The 25325-nt window shown below is 42.9% G+C and overlaps 1 protein-coding gene across 1 annotated transcript; it reads left to right on the top strand.

Annotated features, from left to right (window-relative positions):
* Positions 1-21784: 21784 nt before the first annotated feature.
* LOC122945397 (tigger transposable element-derived protein 1-like) lies at positions 21785-23887 on the top strand. The gene is made up of 2 exons (XM_044304468.1): positions 21785-21857; positions 22101-23887. The coding sequence occupies exons 1-2, from the start codon at positions 21785-21787 to the stop codon at positions 23885-23887; spliced, it is 1860 nt and encodes a 619-aa protein (XP_044160403.1).
* Positions 23888-25325: the final 1438 nt, after the last annotated feature.

Raw genomic sequence — 25325 nt, 5'->3', positions numbered from 1 at the left:
CATAAACAAATTCTCAAAATTGCTCTCAGGGGTATTGAAGGCCGTCTTCCATTCGTCTCCTTCTCTGACCCTGACCAGGTTGTATGCCCCTCTTAAATCCAACTTGGAAAAAACTTTAGCCCCAACAATATGGTTAATCAGGTCCGGGATCAGAGGAAGCGGATAAGGGTCACGAATTGTGATACTGTTCAGCTCCCTGAAATCCAGACATGGTCTTAAAGAACCATCTTTTTTCTTAACAAAGAAAAAAACAGCCATAACAGGTGACTTCAAGGGTCGTATGTGTCCCTTTCTCAGGCTCTCAGAGATATAAGCACGCATAGCGACCCTTTCAGGTTGGGAGAGAATGTATAAACGAGATTTAGGCAGCTTGGCGCCTCGGATGAGATTACTAGGGCAATCGTACTCCCTGTGAGGGGGCAGCTCCTGAACACCACTATCAGAAAACACATCCGAAAATTCAGAGAGAAAAGATGGTACAGTCTTAGTAGAAACCTCTGAAACAGATGTCGAGAAGCAATTCTCTCTGCAAAAGTCGCTCCAACCATTTATTTGCCTCGCTTGCCAATCAATGGTGGGGTTATGTTTAGTGAGCATGGGTAGCCCCAACACTAGAGGAGTGGGCAACCCGCTTAGGACGAAACATGACACATCCTCAACATGAGTATCACTCACAATCAAACGGATATTGTGAACTATGCCCTTTAACGATTTCTGAGAAAGTGGAGTGGAATCAATAGCAAAAAAAGGTATATCCTTTCCCAAAGTGCATACCTGGAAACCATGTGTTATAGCAAATTGATTATCAATGATATTGACAGATGCTCCACTATCTACAAAAATCTCACAAAGAATATTCTTGCTCTCTAGCGCCACTCTGGCAGGTAGGACAAAACGGGAACTACAAGCAAACGGAAAACCTTCAATTTCCGCATCAACCTTGCCAATAGTAACAGATGGAACGTTTTTAGAGGACTTTTTTCTTTTAGTTTCTTTATTACTCTAAAAACACTGCCTGAATCTCCTAGAGGGACAAACATTTGCCAAATGATTTATACCTCCACACCAAAAACAAACCCTCCTCTGAGAGATGAATCCTCTGTTGTCAGAGGCAAGTAAACCCAGCTGCATGGGCTCCTGCTCAGAGAGGATTGAGAGAGACTGAGGCTCCTGCGCACTGAATGAGACCACCCCACTGTCCTTGGACTAAGTATGACAGGAAGGAGTGATCTCTCCTCTCTCTCTAAGATGCCTGTAAATACGAACAGCCTGAGACATGGCAGAATCCAAGGAGGTAGGTCTCTCATGAAAGGCAAATGCATCTTTCAATCCCTCTGAAAGGCCATGGCAAAATTGACTTCGGAGTGCAGCATCATTCCAACCAGTATCAGCTGCCCATCTCCAAAATTCTGAACAGTATATCTCTGCGGACTGTTTACCTTGGCATAAAAGATTTAGTCTAGACTCAGCCAGAGCAATATGATCCGGATCATGATATATCTGACCCAGGGCTAAAAAAAATCATCCACTGAACGGAGGGGCCGTGCCCCCACCGGCAGCGAAAAGGCCCAGAACTGAGCGTTATCCCTGAGTAGCGAGATGATGATCCCCACCCTCCGCTCCTCATCACTAGAGGAATGGGGAAGTAGGCGAAAATGGAGTTTGCAAGCCTCTCTGAAACTAACAAAATTCTCACTACTCCTGGAGAACGTATCCGGAAGAGAGATTTTAGGCTCAGAACAAATTCCATGAACGCAAGCAGAAACGGTCACCTCAAACTGAGAGACAGTTTTCCAGAGATCTGCTACCTCCAGTGAAAGACCCTGCATGCGGTCAATCAAGGTTGAAACCGGATTCATGCTTCAGACGGTTTTGGCGGTTTATAATGTCACGGATGGTGTAACAGAAAACAAGAAGTTACAAATAAGGATCCGACTGGCTTGATCTGAAACTAAGGAACAAAAGAGTGACCCCTATTTAAGCCCTGAAACTCTCCCTGTCTTCTCAGCCCATGCAAAGATCTCTATGATAGAAAATTGCATGCCCTCGTTCCTCGACTGTATGACACCTGAACACCCTATAATAGTGAGGGGACATGACCACCGGCTCACTACACTTAATACGGAGGGAGTCAGGGTCACCTAGGATCAAGGCAACAGGAAAACACAAATAAATGAACAGACTAATCTGTAGAAGCATCAGTTGCAGTTTGCAGCATGAGCACACTCCAGGAAGTTGTATAAACCGCAAGGTGAGGTAGTATGGGGAGGAGATATATAGGGAGGCAATCACTGCTAATAGATGACAGCTGGGAGAGGGAGGAGAGATGTCAAAGCGAAAGCAAAACAAAAGAAGATCATGCAGGAGGTACTGTAGAACGTCTATCAGAACTTCTCAAAGATCTGGTGGTGACACACAGGTCCTTTTCAGCTACTGCATTTAGCACTGTTCACATGACCTGTGATGTCATCACAGGTGCTTCAGCTCTTGCAGGGCATTAGATTTAATTGTATTGCCATCCTGAGGATATTAATTTTGATTTGCATTAATCATTTTTATGTTTTATTGTTCTCAGCACATTCCACTATGTAATGAATAAAGATTTGCAACTGGAATATTTCATTCATTGAGATCTAGGATGTGGTATTTTAGTGTTCCGTTTATTTATTTTTGAGCAGTGTATATATAATAGTTATTCTGTCAAACACATAGCACAAACAATAATTCCTTAGATAATTCTGAGAGAGAGAGAGAGAGAGAGAGAGAAGAATTATTAGGCTTCACTATCTGTTGTCTTTTTTCCTGTAATCAAGAGGGAAAACAATTAACCTTTCTTTATTTCAAGTCACTTTTAGTCTATTTGTCTTACTCCTTCTGCTGTTCACTCCTCCTACTTAACACTTTCACACATTCTTGAAGCTGATAGGCTTCCCACATGCAGCAATCACCCTCTTATCTCACAAGTATTTACCCATCCAGCTTTCCTTTGACACATTCACACTTTAGCAAAGGGGGAGCAAAGAGATATACAAAAGTTGATACAAGGGGCCCTAAAATAACCTTAATCTATGTGTGTCTATGTCCAGATAAATCAACCCTTGTTTAAAGGGACAATGGCATTCTTCAAGGGAACCATCCTATACACATTTTATAACCTTTTAATTTCATACATACACCACACAATACTAGCTGTAATCTTTCTCAATAATTTGATCTTCTCACAGATAGATAGCTTCAGTCTGTAATAGTTCTTGAAACAAAACTGTTATAACAAATATATATTTCCAACATAATATTCTTAGTGCTAACCACACATCTATTGGCACACAATAGGTACAATGCGTATTCATTATCAAGTAAGTGTATCACTTACTTACTCAAGTGTATCATGTATTAATTTACTACATACTGTATATTTTTCTAAAACCATCTCTAATGCTACGGCCATAGGTCTTTCCTACTTGGACACACACAGCAATAGGGTAACAAAGTCCTAAAGAGTTAATTTCTAAATCTTTAACACAAGTGCTGTTATCTTATCTAGATACATGGGTATATCTGTAAAGAATAAATCAAGGCAACTGGACGTACTGTAGATTTCTTGAAAACGTTTCACTTGTTCTTCCAACGAGCTTTCTCAATTCTGAGTGATTGTACAAAAATTCTGGGAATAAATATGTAACTGAATCCACATCTCGTAATTATACCCAGCCTTGGGTCAAAGGTGTTGATTCCATTATCCTAATTGGAGTCAGTAGGTGATAAAGACTTCCCAGAAAAAGGTGTCAAGACAGCATTGTATGTGGCAGACAATAGATGTCTAACCCCCCCACCTCTATTCAAGCTTGGCTTCTCAATTTTTACGTAGATGGCCTCCTTCATGTCTCGTTTGTACCAATCGGCCTCCTTATCCAAAACACATACTTGACTGTCTTTAAAGGTGTGACCTGTTCCTTTTAGATGTAAGTACACAGCTGAATCTTGACCAGAGGTTTTGACTCTTCTATGCTGAGCCATACGCTGATGTAGTTGTTGTTTTGTTTCACCGATATAAAGTTCTGGGCATTCCTCATTGAACTGGACTGCGTACACAATGTTGTCCATCTTGTGTTTAGGCGTTGGGTCTTTGGGGTAAACCAGTTGTTGCCTCAGTGTGTTGCTGGGTTTAAAGCAAACAGGAATGTGATGTTTATTAAAAATCCTTTTGAGTTTCTCAGACACCCCAGCTATATATGGGATAACCATATTCTTGCATCTCTTGCGTGATTTATTCTTTACAGATATATACCATGACCTGGATAAATGAGAACCTTCACAGACATAGATACATGGGTGCTTTTCTCTTGCTAGTGTCATACATTTTTTACTATCTTGACACTGCACTGTTACAGACTTATTAGAACCCCCTTAGTATCACAGGATCTCTGATATCTAAATCTGCAAGCTCTCACTAATCAAATTATTACAGATTGTCACTAGAAGCCTGTGCGATTCTACAATTTAAAAGAACACTGCTATGTTCTACACCTCAAAAGAACCCTGCTAGACTCTATTGAAGTTCTACGTCAGCCTCACTCAGAGCTTTTAGCAGATTTTCACAACCAATGCAACAACTAATAATCTATCCGCAGATTATTACATCTCTGTCAATGCCCTGGAACCCATTTAGAGTGGTGGTACCTAACTACCCTCTCTATGTATCACCCTGTCAACAATAAGCATAGCCATTTGCTCCAATACCACTTTCTGACACCAAGTGTTTTAACGTAAATTCGACAATTTGGGATTAAATAGGCTTAAACAGGCTAAGTGATAAAAATATTTACTACAGCGCCTTGAAACATTATTTATACCCCTTGAACTTTAAAAAAAAAAAATTCACATTACACCCGCAAACTTAAATGTATTTTATTGAAATTTCAAAATGTTAATAAATAAGAATCTGGAAAGTGTGGTGTGCATTTGTATTCAGCCCCCTGTACTCTAATACCTGTAAATAAAAAACTGTGTGACCAAATGCCTTCAGAAGTCACCTAATTAGTAAATAGAGTCCACCTGTGTGTAAGTTATTCTCAGTATAGCAGTATTACAAAGAATATCATTACAGAAATATAGAAGGTGATGTAATAATTAAAGGAAACAGAACCAATCAGTACAATACATGCAATAAATAGTGGCACAGTGCCATCCACCCTACAAAAGGAATCAAAACTACAGACCTCATTCAGACCACTCAGATATTGACTATTCAAAGTGAGAATCTCTATAATGACCTAACATGAATTCGGTGGTTATTGTAGCTGTCTCCTTCTTCTAACGCACGCCATCTTATGTCATAAACTCTGTGTCTTCCATTTCCAAAATGTTTAGTCATAGTAGTCTCTCTGCTTAGTTTTATTCCTCTCTTTCTGTTTAATGTACACCTTTCTGTTTTTGTAAATGTTTGTATTACTGACATTATTGTAGAGCAATGTTCATTAATTCTTATTCGCACAGACTGAGAGGTCTGGTCAACATAGACTAGCCCACATGGGCACTTAATCATAAAAATTACATTGCAACTCACGCAAGTAAAAAATCCTTTGATCAGAATTTTGTGACCCTTGCTAGGGTGACAAATTTGATTGCTTTTAATAATCCCACTACAATTCTGACAATTTTAGCAGGAAAAAATTCCTTTTCTTCTGAGTACACAAAAATATCTGTTTTGACATTTTATTAGGTTGCACATCTGCCCGCACCAAATGATTCTCTATCGATCTCCCTCCAGGAGCCACCAAAATTTGTTTACAGGAAAGGGAGATCCATAGCATGGGTGCATATCTGTCCAAAAGCCTGTCTGTTTGTTGCAAGGTAACATCAGTAAGGTGCAGCTCATTATGGCAGGAGACTTTACTGCCGTGGAAAGGGTTCTTTGCCTCTGCCACCTGCCACACTTGGACTGGCTATCTGGATCAAAATTCTACACCACTCAGCCCGAAAATTGTAGGAGGAATTAACAAGTACAGAATTGGACACCTGTGGTTGCTTGGAGAGGATGTAAAGTGTCCTTAGAAGTAGAGTCATGGAGCACTACTATTACTGTTGCTGCCCATACACAGCTATTGAGAGCAGACTATACTGTGATACACATTGCAAATGTCCCTTTTGCTGCTAGATATACTACCACTCCCATCATCAATTTAATAAACAAACACTTTTTTTTATTATAACCAATGGGCCTGATTATTAACTCCATCATCCATCCTCCGACCCTGCATTCGTATTCCTGCCTTGCATCCTACCAACCACCTAACATCAAGGGCCCCAAGTAAAAAAGGCTAAGCCCTCCATTCACTGTACATGGCCTGGGCAGTACTACTACCACCATTTTAGCCACTCTCACTCGACACTGCCCTGTGCTTTCCCTACGGCTCGCTGCACAAGTTATGGAGTCCACTCAGAATAGAGAGCTTGCTAGGGACAGATTCCCTTTAAGTAGAAAAAAAAACCTGTTACCTAAACAGAGCTTGAAAATAATTAGTGTTACAATACATCTTTTCACCAAAATGGTAAAGTGTAGTAAACTAAACTTCATATAATTCAGTTTTCTTGAAATTACTAGACACCATGATACAATAAATGGAAGATTTAATTGAATCCTAACCAGCCACAGAATCTAACACATAATCCACAGGCATGGTCTTCTTTATGAATATATATAAATCCATAGATATTAATATGGAGTGGGTCTCCACCTTTGCAGCTAAAACAACTTCCACTTTTCTGGGAAGGCTGTCTACAAGATTTTGGAGTGTATCTAGAGGAAGTTTTGTCCATTCATCTAGAAGAGCATTTGTGAGGTCAGACACTGATGTTGGATGAGAGGGTCTGGCTCACAATCTCTAGTTCACCCTAAAGATGTTCAGTGGCATTGAGGTTCGGACTCTGTGTGGGCCTCGTTCTTCCACTCCAAACTCACCCAATCAAAGCCAGCTCTTCCTTTAGGCCATTTAGGCTGCCGCCAAAGGCCTCACGCTGGTGGGGGCTTTGCTTTGGCTCCCACCCGACACCGCCACAAGTACAATTGGTCCGAGGGCCCGGCCGGGAAGGGGGCCCGCGGCAGGTCACAGGGAGATGAACACTTCCATTGTGGAAGCGTTCATCTCCATAATCATCTGTATCGCTGTCCTTATGACAGCAATACAGATGGCTGTGCTGTGGGGCATGGGAGAGAGAGGCTTCTCTCTTCCCTGTTCCTCTGATAGGCTGCCAGCACAAGGCCCGCAGCCTATCAGAGGCCGGGTTCATGCGGCGTGATGATGTTATCGCGCCGCCTGAGCCGTACAGCGCGGGACACAGGCCAGAAGAAGCCTGCATCACAGTGGAGGTAAGTTTTTATTTTATTTTTTTGGACTATCTTTTACTGGCACATGGGGGAGGGGGGGGAGAGGCACTTGATACTGGCACATGGGGGGAAGGAGAGAGGCACTTGATACTGGCACATGGGCAGGGCCGGTGCAAGGATTTTTGCCGCCCTAAGCAAGATAAAACCCCGACCCGGATCCGCAATTCCGATCCTGAAAAAAAATAGAACATGTCCTATTCTTGTCTGCAATAGCGGACAAGAATAGGCATATTCTTAGTGCCGGCAATGTGCGGTCCGCAAAATGCGGAACGCACATTGCCGCTGTTCGTGTTTTGTGGATCCGCAAAACACACACGGATGTGTGAATGGACCCTAAAAATTTCCAATGTAGTATTAATAACTAAACAATTACATAATAAATACATTGCATTGTCTACTTACCACCAGGACAATAAGATGATCTGGTCTCTGGCTCTTGGTCTGGCTCTGGGGACTCCCTTGTCACTCTCTTCTCCCCCCCCCCTTGTCACTCTCTTCTCCCCCCTCCACCCTTTGTCACTCTCATTCCCCCCTCCCTTAGTAGATAGAGGTAAAAAATGAACCTTATATAAAGCGGCACTGCTGCAGAAGACAGGACTCAAGTAGGTAAAATAAAGCGGGTCTTTATTTGTATAAGTCTACGCGTTTCTGGGGCGGACTGCCCCCTTCATCAGGAGAATAGGTCTGTACATTGTGGGTGTGATTTCTGTGCCTTTTATTCTGTATTTTTGGTGCAATAATTCGGGTTTCTGTGGGCGTGTGCGGGGGCGTGGTGAGGGCTGGGACGGAAGCGTGTACGCACGTGTTGTGTTCTAGTTGCTATGACGCTCCCAGCCGGCATGTTTCGTGTGCCGGCTTGATCTTATGTGGGCGGGCCTTGCTGATGTATCGCGGGCGGGCCTTGCTGCTTTGACGCTCCCAGCTGGCATGTTTCGTGTGCCGGCTTGATGTTATGTGGGCGGGCCTTGCTGATGTATCGCGGGCGGGCCTTGCTGCTATGACGCTCCCAGCCGGCATGTTTCGTGTGCCGGCTTCATGTTATGTGGGCGGGCCTTGCAGATGTATCTAGGGCGGGCCTTGATGACGTGCTGTATGGGCGGAGTGATGTCCCTTGTACTCCGATGTTTGTGGGCGGTGTGCTGCGCTCGCTCTGTTACTGTGTGTGTTATAGTGGTGGGTCTGGCCTGGGCGGGGTTAGTTTTAGATACCTCGGGTCTCGATAGCATCCAGTTATCTGGTGTGGGTTCATGCGGTATATACACAGGTCGTTTTTTCTTTCAGAGTAAATTATGTCACTCGTGTTTAGTTTCAGGGCCCCTACTCACTTGGAATCCCTACCAACATATATCTATGCCAAGACCCGTGTTAAACCCTAGAATGGCACCCCTATATATGGCCTCTCCTTTACAACTCCTATATCTATATATGTCCTTTCATTTATTACATATTCATATTATTGGTTCTTTTTAATTTTATTCTTTTTTTATTTTTATTTTCATTTTTGCTCTTTATTTTTTGCTTTCCTACTATTATTGTTTTTATATTTATTTTTATTTATATTTATCTTTATTCTTATTTTTATTCTGATTCTTATTATTATTTTTATCAGTACTTTATTTTTATTTTTATCTTTATCCTATTTTTTTATTATTTTAATATAACTTGTCTTCACTTATTAAAGTCCACTCTCAACTTCAGGCATATGTGGGATTCCCACCCCACACGTTTATATATGCATACACACTTGCTTGTATCCCTCACTTTTATGCAACCCCAAACATCCTAATATATATTTTATGTTATATAATTTTTTATCCGAGTCTAGTACATCACTCAACCTCGATACATCAGCAAGGCCCGCCCACATAACATCAAGCCGACACACGAAACATGCCGGCTGGGAGCGTCATAGCAGCAAGGCCCGCCCGCGATACATCAGCAAGGCCCGCCCACATAAGATCAAGCCGGCACACGAAACATGCCGGCTGGGAGCGTCATAGCAACTAGAACACAACACGTGCGTACACGCTCGCGTCCCAGCCCTCACAACGCCCCCGCACACGCCCACAGAAACCCGAATTATTGCGCCAAAAATACAGAATAAAAGGCACAGAAATCACACCCACAATGTACAGACCTATTGTCCTGATGAAGGGGGCAGTCCGCCCCAGAAACGCGTAGACTTATACAAATAAAGACCCGCTTTATTTTACCTACTTGAGTCCTGTCTTCTGCAGCAGTGCCGCTTTATATAAGGTTCATTTTTTACCTCTATCTACTATTCCTTATACCCCGGACACCGTACTCTACGGCCACGGGTAAGAACCTGGGCAGCAGCAGCAGTCACCCCCGCAAGCTGGACGGGCATTTACCAGCACAAGTGATCCATGGGAGTTATGACTCATCCCAACCCGATACGGTAAGCGCAATCAGTGCATTGTTCTTTCTATAATAGCATACGGTTTTACACACGAGGCACTGCCTCCTGTCTCTTTCTTTTTATCTATATTCCCCCCTCCCTTGTCACTCTCATTATTCCCCCCCTTCCCTTGTCACTCTCATTATTTCCCCCCTCCCTTGTCACTCTCATTATCCCCCCTCACTTGTCACTCTCATTATTCCCCCCCTCCCTTGTCACTCTCATTATCCCCCCCTCCCTTGTCACTCTCATCATCCCCCCCTTGTCACTCTCATTATCCCCCCTTCCTTGTCACTCTCATTATTTCCCCCTCCCTTGTCACTCTCATTATCCCCCCCCTTGTCACTCTCATTATTCCCCCCCTCCCTTGTCACTCTCATTATTCCCCCCTCCCTTGTCACTCTCATTATTCCCCCCTCCCTTGTCACTCTCATTATTCCCCCCTCCCTTGTCACTCTCATTATCCCCCCCCCTCCCTTGTCACTCTCATTATTCCCCCCTCCCTTGTCACTCTCATTATCCCCCCCCTTTCACTCTCATTATTCCACCCCCCTCCCTTGTCACTCTCATTATCCCCCCTCCCTTTTCACTCTCATTATCAGCCCCCCCTCCCTTGTCACTCTCATTATCCCCCCCTTCCCTTGTCCCTCTCATTATTCCACCCCCCCTTTGTCACTCTCATTATTCCCCCCCCCCCGGTCACTCTCATTATTTCACCCCCCCCTTTGTTGTCACTCTCATTATTCCACCCCCCGTCACTCTCATTATTCCACCCCCCCCCCCCCGTCACTCTCATTCTAGCCCCCCACCTCTAGTGTAGAGTGGCCGAGCTCTGTTTGGTCCACGGTACAGGAGCATTTGTTTCCTGTACCCGGCCGGACTGACAGAAAGTGCACACTAAGTTAGCACTTCTTGTCAGTCCGGCCGGGTACAGGAAACAAAAGCTCCTGTACCGCGGACCAAACAGAGCTCGGCCACGCTACATTAACAACAGCACAGAGCAGACACAGCAGGCAGGATTCTTTAGAGCGACAAGCGCTCAGCCTCAGCCGCTCAGGCGGCGCAGCATGAGGGGCTCCGCCGGCCGGCCATACTTATATAATCAACTTTTTTTTTGTTTGTTTTAAACTGCAACGGGCGCCCCCTGCTAAATGGCACCCTAGGCACTTGAGAGAGGCACTTGACGCTGGCACATGGGGGGAGAGAGGCACTTGTTACTGGCACATGGGGGGGATAGGCACTTGTTACTGGCCCATGTGGGGAGAAGGAGAGAGGCACTTGATACTGGCACATGGGGGAAGGAGAGAGGCACTTGATACTGGCACATGGGGGAAGGAGAGAGGCACTTGATACTGGCACATGGTAGGGGGGAAGGAAGGAAGGAAGGAAGGAGAGAGGCACTTGATACTGGCACATGGGGGAGGAAGGAGAGAGGCATTTGATACTGGCACATGGGAGGGTCACTTGTTACTGGCACATGATTGGGGGTTATCTATGGTGGCATTTGTTACTGGCACATTGTTATGGTGCACTATGGAGGCTTCAACTGAGGCCACAAAGAAGGGTTATTTTATATGGGAGGCTCAGTGTGTTACTAGTATTATCAGGGGGTTTATCAGTTTCTGCACAGCGGCACAATATTGGGGGTAGTAGGATGATTTGTCCAGAAGATGGGAGGATGATGGAAAAGTAGTAAACTAAGAGATGGAAAATGGTGACAAAATGGTGGTCTGGTCTGAAAGGAGAAGACGAAGACAGAGAACATCTACATCAAAGGAGACGTCACTGGATGTAAGAGGTCACTCACTGTTAGGTGCCCAGGGGCGGCATTCATGCGGCCGGTGCCCAGGCCCCTCGGTGCTTTTCATAGGAAACCCCTCCCCTTTCTTCCCTCTGGCCCGCCATAGGTTCTTCTGATTACGTCCTCCTCTTGGTGAGAAATCCAGCGCCAGCGCCAATCAACAGATTCAACAGGCCGGCACATAAGCATTAATTGCTCTTGTGCCACTGCCCATAATGGGGAATGAAGTGCACAGGCGCAGCGAACCTGTTGACTGGCGCTGGCACTGGATTTCTCACCAAGAGGAGGACGTAATCAGAAGAACCTAGGGTGGGCCAGAGGGGTGAAAGGATGTTTCATATGAAAAGCACTGAGGGGCCTGGGCAATGGCCGCATAAACGCCACCCCTGGGCACCTTCCGAAGCTAAATAACATTGAATAAAAGTGTTTTCTGAGAAAATCGGTGATAGACAGCAATATGGAAGGTGGCATTCTAATATGGGGAATGTAATGGAGATCCTGATGTTAGTGTTCTATAATGGTGATTTTAGGTGAAGACTCCCTTTAAACTGATATTTTGTAGCTTTTAGAGCCTTATACAAAGGGCTGAGTTATAGTAAGATTTGACTGAACAATGTTAGGCTAGACATTTTTAAAATATCAGTGGGCTCAGCTGGTTTCCAGCTTAATTAGGGTATTGCAAAGAAGCAGGAACCGAATTCAAAGAAAACCACCTTATGTCATAACAGAAAAAGGACATCACGTTTCTCAAATACAATAAGAAGCCGGGCCTGCGGGATTCTGCTTGTTTTGTGGTTTATACACAATGATCAGCAGAACAATGTCAGAAATTTAAAAAACAAGAGCGAGATATAGAGATTAAATATGAAAGTGTGTTCTGCTAAAACATCCCTATTGAATTCAATGTATGGCAACGATCTGCTTGTTTTGAGTACATCAACCTACACAGAAATAAGGTATAATGGAAAGATTTGCAATTTTTCTGTGTTATTAACTAGCCTCTGGTTATGGATCACAATCACTGATGGAAATAACTGACCAAATCGCTGCAGAGTGAACGAGGCCTTAGGCATGTGCATTTTCTGCGGACAGAAAATATACCCATTAATTTTAATGTGCTTGTTCACACATCAGTATTTTTTTAATGACCATAGGTCAGCGAAAAAATCTTGTAGACATGCACTACTTTGGTGATGCAGACCAAACATGCCCATTGAAGTCTATGGTTCCATAAAAAAACATGGATACAACACGAATGGCACCCATGTTTGATTTGCTTTTTACTGACAACTGATGGAAGATTCTTTGGAAATTAATGTTCAGCTGAACAGTGTCCATGGAACATGGATGACACACAGATTGCAAAAAACAGACACATGGACCAAACACAGATCCTTCACGGATGAAACACAATCGTCAAACAGACACAGAATTGTGAAAGAGGCCTTAGTGTAAGCAGTTAGGATATCCAAGCAAACACCATATATTTACTCCCTATAGCTGCTTATTTTTCCAGCAACTCATTAACCCCTTAAGGACTGGGCTCATTTTCACCTTCAGGACCAGGCCATTTTTTGAAAATCTGACCAGTGTCACTTTATGTGGCGATAACTTTAAAACGCTTTGACTTATCCAGGCCATTCTGAGATTGTGTTTTTTTTGGTCACATATTGTACTTCATAAAACTGGTAAAATTGAGTTAAAAAAAAATCATTTTTATTTATAAAAAAATACCAAATTTGACCAAAATTTTGAAACATTAGCAAATTTCCAAGTTTCAATGTCTCTACGTCTATAACACAAATTAATACCTACAAAAATAGTTATTACTTTACATTTCCCATATGTCTTCTTGTTAGGATCATTTTGGGAATTACATTTTATTTTTGGGGGACGTTACAGGGCTTAGAAGTTTAGAAGTAAATCTTGAAATTTCTCAGAAATTTTCAAAAACCAACTTTTTAAGGACCAGTTCGGGTCTGAAGTTACTTTGTGAAGCTTACATAATAGAAACCACCCAAAATGACCCCATTCTAGAAACTACACCCCTCAAGGTATTCAAAACTGATTTTACAAATGTTGTTAACCCTTTAGGTGTTCCACAAGAATTAATGGAAAATAGAGATACAATTTAAAAATGTCACTTTTTTGGCAGATTTTCCATTTTTATATATTTTTTTCCAGTTACAAAGCAAGGGTTAACAGCCAAACAAAACTCATTATTTATGTCCCTGATTCTGTAGTTTACAGCAACACCCCATATGTGGTCGTAAAGTGCTGTACGGGCACACGGCAGGGCGCAGAAGGAAAGGAATGCCATACGGTTTTTGGAAGTCAGATTTTGCTAGACAGTTTTTTTGGACACCATGTCCCATTTGAAGCCCCCCTGATGCACCCCTAGAGTAGAAACTAAATAAAAGTGACCCCATCTAAGAAACTACACCCCTCAAGGTATTCAAAACTGATTAAATAGATTTTACAAACGTCGTTAACCCTTTAGGTGTTCCACAAGAGTTATTGGCAAATAGAGATGAAATTTCAGAATTAAAATTTTTGGGCAAATTTCAATTTTAATCCATTTTTCCAGTAACAAAGCAAGGGTTAACAGCCAAACAAAACTCAATATTTATGGCCCTGATTCTGTAGTTTACGTAGTCGTAAACTGCTGTACTGGCACACGGCAGGGCGCAGAAGGAAAGGAATGCCATACGGTTTTTGGACGGCAGATTTTGCTAGACTGTTTTTTTTTTTTACACCATGTCCCATTTGAAGCCCCCCTGATGCACCCCTAGAGTAGAAACTCCAAAAAAGTAACCCCATTTTAGAAACTACGGGATAGGGTGGAAGTTTTGTTGGCACTAGTTTAGGGTACATATGATTTTTGGCTGCTCTATATTACACTTTTTGTTAGGCAAGGTAACAAGAAATAGCTTTTTTGGCACCTTTTTTATTTTATTTACAACATTCATCTGACAGGTTAGATCATGTGGTATTTTTATAGAGAAGGTTGTCACAGAGGCAGCGATACCTAATATGCATACAATTTTTTTATTTATGTAAGTTTTACACAATGATTTCATTTTTGAAACAAAAAAAATCATGTTTTAGTGTCTCAATAGTCTGAGAGCCATAGTTTTTTCAGTTTTTAAGCGATTATCATAGGTAGGGTCTAATTTTTTGTGGGATGAGATGACGGTTTGATTGACACTATTTTGGGGTGCATATGACTTTTTGATCGCTTGCTATTACACGTTTTGTGATGTAAGATGACAAAAAATAGCTATTTTACACTGTTTTTATTTTTATTTTTTTACGGTGTTCACCTGAGGGGTTAGGTCATGTGATATTTCTATAGAGCCAGTCGATACGGACGCGGCGATACCTAATATGTATACTTTTTTTTATTCTTGTAAGTTTTACACAATGATTTCATTTTTGGTAGGGTATGATTTTTGTGAGATGAGATGACGGTTTTATTGGCACTATTTTGGGGTGTGTGTGACTTTTTTATTGCTTGCTATTACACTTTTTGCGATGTAAGGTGACAAAAAATTGTTTATTTGGCACAGTTTAAATTTTTTATTTTTTTAGGTGTTCACCTGAGGGGTTAGGTCATGTGATATTTTTATAGAGCTGCGCGATACGGATGCGGCGATACCTAATATGTATACTTTTATTTATTTATTTATTATTTATATTAAGTTTTACACAATAATATCATTTTTGAAACAAAAAAAAATCATGTTTTAGTGTCTCCATTTTCTGAGCCATAGTTTTTTATTTTTTGAGTGATTTTCTTTTGCGGGATGAGGTGACGGTTAGATTGATACTATTTTGGTGGGCGTACACCTTTTTGATCGCTTGCTGTTGTATTTTTGTGATGTAAGGTAACAAAAAAATTGTTTATTTAGCACAGTTTTTATTTTTAATTTTTTTACGGTGTTCATCTGAGGGGTTAGGTCATGTGATATGTTTACAGAGCTGGTCGATACGGACTCGACGATACCTAATATGTCTATATGTCTTTTCCCTATATATTTTTTTTTTTTATTTACTTTATTTTGGGAAAAGGAAGTTTTTTTTTTACTTGAAACTTTTAATTTTAATTTCAATTTTATAAACTTTTTTTTACACTTAATTTTTTGTCCCACTATGGGACAGGGTCTGATCCTTGTTTCAATACAGCACACTGTAAGATGCTAACCGTTGCCTAGGAGACCCAGCCTGGGGCTGGGCCTCTTAGGCTCCCGTGAATGGCTTGGGGCTGCCATGGCAACCATCGAGTCCCCACCACAGCAGCACGGGGACCTGATGTATGAGGTGAGGGAGGGCAAACCTCCCATATGCCGCGGTCAGCGTTGACCGCTGCATATGAGGGGTTAATCCACCGGCATCGGCATTATCGCCAATGCTGGTGGATGCAGCAGGGATCCGGCTGTCAGTAACCGCTGGATCTCTGCTGCTGATCGAGGGGACCGCACGCGGGGGAGGAACAACTGCAGGACGAGAACACTCGTCCTCGAGCGCTAAGTGCCGGCAATTGAGGACGAGCATTCTTGTCCTTCGTCGTTAAGGGGTAAATGACACTGGGGACGACAGCACCAATCACTACTGTGTGTAAGAAGCTGCAAGATTGCAAGAAATAGCCCCTAGAGATACATTTTTGTCATCTCTTACCAGATATAAATGGTTATGCTAAGTCCTCCATACATCATTACTGTAAGGCCTCTAGTTTAGTGCTCTCATTAAGAGAAACAAAATAAGAGTATTGCAGGTTTGATACCTTTTAATGGCTAACAAAAATAGAAGTAATGATGTTACATAGCGAGCTTTTGAGACATCACCAGTCTCTTCATCAGGCGTACTACAAGAATATATGAAGAAACAGCAATATATATACAATAAGAACAGAGGCATGGGGGGAATGAATGGACATTTGGGGGGGAAAAAAAAAAAAAAAACACAGAGCAACATATTAAAGATCTTGAGAATGAGTTAATTATCTTACAGATAAGGGGTGTGAAAGTTTTATGGTCTCTAAATTGATGTTATCTCAGAGACCTGGTGCCCTAACTATGTCTTCAGAAGACTCTTTAGATCTTGTAGTGTGTCATAAATCCCGGGGACAAATTCAGTCCAGTATTCAAAGTGTCAAGCAGTGTTATAAATTTGTATTCCCAAATTCTTCTAGCTTTTTGAGATTTGAAGTTACCTTTTAATATGAGAACTTTCATATGTTCTACATTGTGTCCTGGGCTACAGAAATGCTTAGCCACAGGAAAGGCCTCTTGCACACAACCGTGTGGCTATTTCAGTACTTTGTGGTCGGCAAAAAACGGATCCACAAAAAATACGGATGACGTCCGCGTTCATTTCATTTTTTGCGGAACGGAACAGCTGGCCCCTGATAGAACAGTACTATCCTTGTCCGTTATGCGGACAATAGGACATTTTCTATCTTTGAAAGGAAAAACAGAAATGGAAGGCATGCGGAAGTACCTTCCGTTTCTTTTGCAGATCCATTGAAATGAATGGTTCCATATACGGTCCATATATGGAACGCAAAAAACTGAACTGTAACGGAAAAAAAAATGTTTGTGTGCAAGATGCCTAAGATGTGTGAAAAATTGTGTGACATTGAGGACTATGAGGCAGTATTATATAGAAAGACTAAGATGTTATAAAACAGTATGATCACTATATGGTGGTATTATTTGAGCTCTGTATGGAATAATAATTTGAGCACTATATGGAGGTACAATGCGATTATCTAGTCAACCAATCACATGGCAGTTGCTTCAATGCATGTAGGGTTGTGGTCCTGGTCAAGACAATCTCCTGAACTCCAAACTGAATGTCAGAATGGGAAAGAAAGGTGGGCTACAACAGCAGAAGACCCCACCGGGTACCACTCATCTCCACTACAAATAGGAAAAAGAGGCTACAATTTGCACAAGCTCACCAAAATTGGACTGTTGAAGACTGGAAAAATGTTGCCTGGTCTGATGAGTCTCGATTTCTGTTGAGACATTCAGATGGTAGAGTCCGAATTTGGCGTAAACAGAATGAGAACATGTATCCATCATGCCTTGTTACCACTGTGCAGGCTGGTGGTGGTGGTGTAATGGTGTGGAGGATGTTTTCTGGGCACACTTTAGGCCCCTTAGTGCCAATTGGCCATCGTTTAAATGCCACGGGCTACCTGAGCATTATTTTTGACCATATCCATCCCTTCATGACCACCATGTACCCATCCTCTGATGGCTACTTCCAGCAGGATAATGCACCATGTCACAAAGCTCGAATCATTTCAAATTGGTTTCTTGAACATGACAATGAGTTCACTGTACTAAAATGGCCTCCACAGTCACCAGATATCAACCCAATAGAGCAGTGATGGTGAACCTTTTAGAGACCGAGTGCCCAAACTGCAACCAAATACTCACTTATTTATCGCAAAGTGCCAACACGGCAACTTAACCTGAATACCAATATAGGATATCTTCCATGTACTTTATCATTTAGCTATAATAGCTTAATAGCTTACATTTAGTGTGCTGCCTGTGCTGTTCATAGTGCGTCCTGTGCTGACGAATGGCAGGAAAAGTCTAAAGCATATTGGTACGCCATAGACTTTTTCCAAGGCGCGGGTGCCCACAGAGAGGGCTCTGAGTGCCGCCTCTGGCACCCGTGCCATAGGTTCGCCATCACTGCAATAGAGCATCTTTGGGATGTGGTGGAACGGGAGCTTCGTGCCCTGGATGTGCATCCCTCAAATCTCCATCAACTGCAAGATGCTATCCTATCAATATGGGCCAACATTTCTAATGAATGCTATCAGCACCTTGTTGAATCAATGCCACGTAGAATTAAGGCAGTTCTGAAGGTAAAGGGGGTCCAACATCGTATTAGTATGGTGTTCCTAATAATTATTTAGGTGAGTGTATATGTCATTATATTATCATTATTTGAGCATGGTTTGGTGACATAATTTATGTATTATATGGTGCTACTATTTGATTGATGTACAGTGATGATTGGATGCTGTAAAGTCAATTTACTAGATTCATCTGAATATTGAACAATACAGTGCAAATGAGCATAGCTATTAGCTGCAATACATAATTGTCATCACATGGAGCTAACCCTGTAATATTGCCATACAGACTCCCCATAAATCTGCTATATCGTGTCTGAACTGGAGTCTAGACAGGAGTTAGACAACTGATTCAGCTTTGATTATCATGGAATCTACACTCTACTTCCACTCATAGCCAACAAGACATCTTTAGATGCCCCTTATTCAGGGGTGGGATTCAAATTTTTAACAACAGATTCCCTATACAGCGGCGGTCACACGTGGCGTCACAACACATGTTTACATATACATACACCATATATATGCAACACACATAAATACATCGTATATGTGGTACACATACAAAAATACACCATATACGTGGTATACATACATAAATACACCATATATACACTACACACACTACCACCCACCTTTAAAAAGCCTAAGGAGCTAAACTATGGAATGGAAGCGCTCATTTCCAGCTGCAGCAGCAATTTTAACAACTGGATCTGCAGAACCTGAGGGAACTGGCTGAATCACATGCCCAGGGCTGTCTTTACCAAGGGGCAAAAGGGGCAGCTGCCCCGGGCCCAGTTGCTCCTGGGGAAGCCCAAGGCAGCTGCCTCTTGAGCCCTGCTAGCCACTGCCCCGGGTGTCAGGCTGTCAGCTACACAGGGGGTGCTGCCATGCCATGCCTGCCGGCACTGAGTCCAGGCAGCGTACTGTGAGTGAGAGCTGTGATCTAGGACCTTAGATTACATCATCACCATGTGACCAGTAACCTAGCAATATTACTGGTCACATGGCTATGAGGTCATCACAGGTCCTACCAGGAGTGTTGCAGGAGAAGTTTGCCTTAACTGTGGAGCTTTTTTTATGAAGATTACATAAAAAAAGGTAGAAGTGGCTGTTATGCTAATATACTGTAAACTACTGTATAGTGGGGTGCTGTATACTGTATGGGGGCCTGTATACTCTGGGGGGGGCTGTATGCTGTGGGGGGCCTGTATACTGTGGGGGGCTGTATACTGTGGTGGGCCTGTATACTGTGGGGGGGGGCCTGTATACTGTTGGGGGCTGTATACTGTGTGGGGGGCCTGTATACTGTGGGGGGCCTGTATACTGTGTGGGGGGCTGTATACTGTGGGGTCTGTATACTGTGGGGGGCCTGTATACTGTGTGGGCCTGTATAGTGTGGGGGGGCCTGTATAGTGTGGGGGGCTGTATCGTGTATAGTTTTGGGTGCTGTATACGGTGAGGTGCTATACTGCTCTACTGTATACTGTGAGGTGTTGTATACTGTGTGGTGCTGTATACTGTGGGCTGCTATACTGCTCTACTATATACTGTGGGGTACTGTATAGTGTGGGGTGCTATACTGCATACTGTGTGGTGCTGTATACTATAGCGTGCTTTACTGCATACTGTGGGTTGCTGTATACTACAGTATAGGGTGCTATACTGCATACTGTGGGGTGCTGGGGTGCATTGTAACACTAGGGTGAGCCGAGCCCTGGTCTCCTTCCTGCATAGCGGTGCCCACTTCCAGCCTGAGCCCAACTGCTCAGAGCACTGATCCTGAGCCGCTGAGTCTTCAGAACTGGAAGTATTTACAGTCATTCACCAGATGTGTGTATTTTTTGTGTGTGTGTTGTGGTGGAGGGTGTGATTGCCTGCTAAGGTGTGGGAAGGCGGGATCCAGGGGGCCCAAGTAAATTTTTGCCCAGGGTCCAATCAATATTAAAGACAGCCCTGCCCATGCCTGCCCTTATTCCTTCCACCATCAGGTATTACATTTCTCCCCCATATCAACCCTCTTTGACAAAGCATATGCCCTATTCTACTTCTGGTGTGAAAATTACAAATGTTCTAAACATCCTCTTACTCCTTTCCTTTCCTTTCAACTCTTGATTTGCCTTTCTTATTCATTATCTGGTATAAGATAGCCCTGGTCATTCACGATTCCAGTCGAAATGTAGGCTCATTTTATTGAGGACCTTTAAAGGACTATTGAAAAACATTTTCTATTGTTCCCAGAGGGAGCCCATGAATGATGATGTAGGATACTTATATAGCTACTCACCATATATCGCCACATATATTGGTTCGGCCTGTGTATTGACGCTCTAATCTTGGCACAGTAACTATTCGATCACCGGAGTCCTGTAATTTCTAGTTATAAGCTTGTTTATTTAAACCAATCTTTATTTTGTCTACCTGGTTTTGATTCTTGGCTTCCCTGGCTCAGATCATTTCTTTAAGCTTTGGTGCATTTGATCTTGATATTGAAAATGGATATTGATTTGATTTCTCTGCCAGCATGTTAATGTTCATCCTTATGGAAAACAGATCATGCTTAACAGCTACATCACAGGTCTTTCAATATTTAGTATGAAGCCAAGTTAGTAACCTTTCATAGCAGTAAACATTTGTAATCCCCGTTCACTATTCAGAGTTAGGGTGGGTTCACATAGCGTTTTAACGCTGTTTCTGCACAATTTGTTAGCAGAAGAAAATGCTGCAGTCAGTTGTTAGCTCTAAGATGTAAGGAAACTATGAAAGACTACAAAATGTTTTTGGTCTTGTTTTTTCAAAGTAGCGCATACTCTAGGTATGATATTTTTTTAGCTGTTTCTCTATAGAGTTCTCTACCGAGAAAAAAAAATAGTAGAAAAAAAATTGTAAAAAATGTGTGACCAAAAAATGGTTCTTAAAAAAATAAGAATATCATGACAGTAAAAAAAAAAAAAAAAAAAAAAAAAAAATTATATATTATATATATATATATATATATATATATATATATATATACACAGTGATACCTCGGTTCACGAACGCTTCTGTTCGCGAACAACTCGGTTCACGAACAGAAAAGTTCATAAAAATATGCTCCGGTTCACGAACTCCGCCTCGGTTCACGAACAGGAGCCGTGGCCATTTTAATGCATGTCACATGGTCGTGACTTCCTGTAGGAAGACCGTGGAGAGAAGAAGAGACACAGAAAGAAGTACTGTGAGTACTCTGCAAACATTTTAAGTGCTTTTTGGTGTGCTTTTTAGCACATACAGTACTGTACAGTTCACTGGACACCCAATATGGCTCCCAAGAAGCATAGTGGAAAAAAGAAAGTGCGGAGCAGCAATGAAGGTGACAAGAACAGAAATGCAGGTGACAATGTGCAAAGTGGAAATGCAAGTGACAATGTGCAAAGTGGAAATGCAGGTGACAATGTGCAAAGTAGAAATGCAGGTGACAATGTGCAAAGTGGAAATGCAAGTGACAATGTGCAAAGTGGAAATGCAAGTGACAATGTGCAAAGTGGAAATGCAAGTGACAATGTGCAAAGTGGAAATGCAGGTGACAATGTGCAAAGTGGAAATGCAGGTGACAATGTGCAAAGTGGAAATGCAGGTGACAAGAATGTGCAGCGCAAGCATGGTGGCAAAAAGAAAGTGCAGAGCAGTAGTAAAGGTGACAGCAAGGTTGTGAAGAAAATAACCATTGAGCTGAAGAAGGAAATTATAGAAAAGCATGACCGTGGTATTCGTGTGACTGATCTGGCCTCGGAGTACAAGATGGCAAAGTCAACAATCTCGACTATTCTGAAAAACAAAGCCGCCATCAAAGGAGCTGATGTTGCAAAAGGAGTGACAATGTTAACCAAGCAGAGGACGCAAGTTCTGGAAGAGGTGGAAAAACTTTTGTTGGTGTGGTTGAATGAGAAACAGCTGGCAGGTGATAGCGTTAGTGAAGCTATGATCTGTGAGAAAGCCAGGAAATTGCACAGTGATTTACTGCAAAGAAGCCCCTCTACAAGTGCAGCAAGTGACGAATTTAAAGCCAGTAGGGGGTGGTTTGAAAAATTCCGCAGGAGAAGTGGCATCCACAGTGTGATTAGACATGGTGAGGCTTCCAGTTCTGACAAGGCCGCAGCAGAAGCCTACAAGTTAGACTTTGCGGAATTCATGAAGACAGAAGGATACGTCCCTCAACAAGTGTTCAACTGTGATGAAACAGGGCTCTTCTGGAAAAAAATGCCGAACAGAACCTATATCACGCAGGAGGAAAAGGCACTACCAGGGCACAAGCCCATGAAGGACAGATTGACCCTTTTGCTGTGTGCCAACGCAAGTGCCGATCTAAAAATTAAACCACTACTGGTGTACCATTCTCAGACCCCTCGTGCATTTAGGGAACAAAATGTGAACAAGGCCAGACTGCCCGTCATGTGGAGAGCCAATGCCAAAGCTTGGGTCACAAGGCAATTGTTTATGGAATGGCTGCACGAGGTGTTTGCACCCACCGTCAGAAAATATCTTTCTGATAACCAGCTGCCTGAAAGGCGCCTTCTTCTGATGGACAATGCCCCGGCACACCCTCCAGCCTTTGTGGATGATATGGATGCAGAGTATGACTTCATCAAGGTAAAGTTCCTCCCCCCCAACACAACACCACTTCTGCAGCCCATGGACCAGCAAGTCATCTGCAACTTCAAGAAGCTGTACACAAAGGCGCTCTTCACTAGGTGTTTTAATGTCACTGAAGAGATGTCCTTGACTTTGAAAGAATTCTGGAAGAAACATTTCAATGTTGTCCACTGCATTAACCTCATTGACAAAGCCTGGGAAGAGGTCACTCCCCGAACCCTAAATTCAGCCTGGAGGAAACTGTGGCCAGAATGTGTCGCTGAACGTGAACATGACTTTGACGGGTCTGATGCAGAGGTAGTGCAGGTAATTGTGTCCATGGGCAAGAGTATGGGTCTGGACGTTGATGGTGCTGATGTGGAAGAGCTTGTTGAGGAACATAGGGAGGAGCTGACCACGGAAGAACTTTCTGAACTCCACGGTGAGCAGCAGAGGGCACTTCTTGAGGAGCATTCCACTGAGGAAGAAGAAGAAAGGGAGGAGGTTAGCAGTGATGCCATAAAATCCATTATGCAAAAATTGAATGAGTGCCATGATTTTTTTGAAAAGCACCACCCCAACATAACTGTCGTGAACAGAGTGCTTAATCTCATGAATGATAATGTGGTCTCTCATTTTCGGAGGGTTATGCAGCGCAGGAAGAGACAAGTGACATTGGACAGATTTTTCAGACAAACTGAGCCTGCAGCTAGGAGACAAAGGAGAGAGGAAACCCCTGAAGGAGATCCCCCTGATGTCCTTATGGAGGGGGACTCTCCCTCCAAACAATAACTGCCTCCTACCTGCCTTCCTCCATGCCAGAAGTCATCTCAAGCAAGGTTAGTGTCCTCTCTTTATACATTACTATACTGTACTAATGTGTATTGTAATTTGTTTCATATTTTTGTGCTTCAAAAAACCCCAAAAAAAGGTCAGCACGGATTAACCGGATTTACATTGAACCCTATGGGAAAATGTGCCTCGGTTCGCGACCAATTCGGTTCGCGACCAGAGTCAGTTCACGAATTAAGTTCGTGAACCGAGGTATCACTGTATATATATATATATATATATATATATATATATATATATATATATATAAAAATCCTGAAAAAGGACGGCACTCCGGTCTTGAAAAGGTGAAAGTGGTTTTTAATCAACCTTGCGGTACAACGTTTCGGCTCCAATACTGAGCCTTTCTCAAGCACTTGAGAAAGGCTCAGTATTGGAGCCGAAACGTTGTACCGCAAGGTTGATTAAAAACCACTTTCACCTTTTCAAGACCGGAGTGCCGTCCTTTTTCTGGATTTATTGATTGGGGTAAGATGTCGATTCCCCTGGAACGTGCACCCTATTTTTCCTTCTTTGTAGTCAGTGCCGCCATTTTTCGTATCTATATATATATATATATATATATATATATATTTGTGTGAGGCACTTACGGTAGTACAGTGAAGAACCTAGGAAATCAGGGAATAAGCGTAGTCGGTTGTGGTGTGCCGAAACCGAGGATGAGGTAGGCCTGAGAAAGAAGAGGGCCCACCCAAGGAAAGAGATGTGGAAGAAATGAGTTTGTTAAATGAGTGGAGTGGTGGGAGGGTCAAAGTTCAGACCTCGGACGGTGCAGGAGTCAGGTAGAGGGGTGCCCTAAATAGGCTGGAGGCGGACCTCAGCCCCTCCCACAAATCCAGGCCAAAGCCTTCACACTTGTGTGAGGCACTTACGGTAGTACAGTGAAGAACCTAGGAAATCAGGGAATAAGCGTAGTCGGTTGTGGTGTGCCGAAACCGAGGATGAGGTAGGCCTGAGAAAGAAGAGGGCAAAAATGAGATAAACAGTTTATTGTATTCGATATACAGGAAAACTCAACCCGACATGTTTTGGAAAGCATTCCTTAACTCCCGTGTTGGATTGGGGATGTAACGTGCGAAAGCGGACGACTTCCAGCGCCCCAATCTCTTAATGACATGAGCCGGGATGTTGGCACTGGAGGCCGTGGACGCGGCCCCGATCCGAAAGGAGTGCCCAGAGTAGTTGGATGCGTTGAGGCCTAGTTGAGTGAGGGATGACCTGACATAGGTCATGAAGGTGGTGGTGGTGAGTACAGACTCACGCAGTTGAAGTAGTGGCTGACAGGGTAGGAACTTGTGATGCTGTTTGTATGCGTCCAGAACCCCGACTGGGCACCATCTGTTCTGCGTAGGGTAGTATGGAATGTTCACGGGTGAGA

This window comes from Bufo gargarizans, chromosome 8 (assembly GCF_014858855.1).
Source record: "Bufo gargarizans isolate SCDJY-AF-19 chromosome 8, ASM1485885v1, whole genome shotgun sequence".
NCBI classification, from domain to species: Eukaryota; Metazoa; Chordata; class Amphibia; order Anura; family Bufonidae; genus Bufo; species Bufo gargarizans.
The sequence above is the reverse complement of the archived record's forward strand: the minus strand, read 5'-3'. Positions and strand labels throughout refer to the sequence as shown.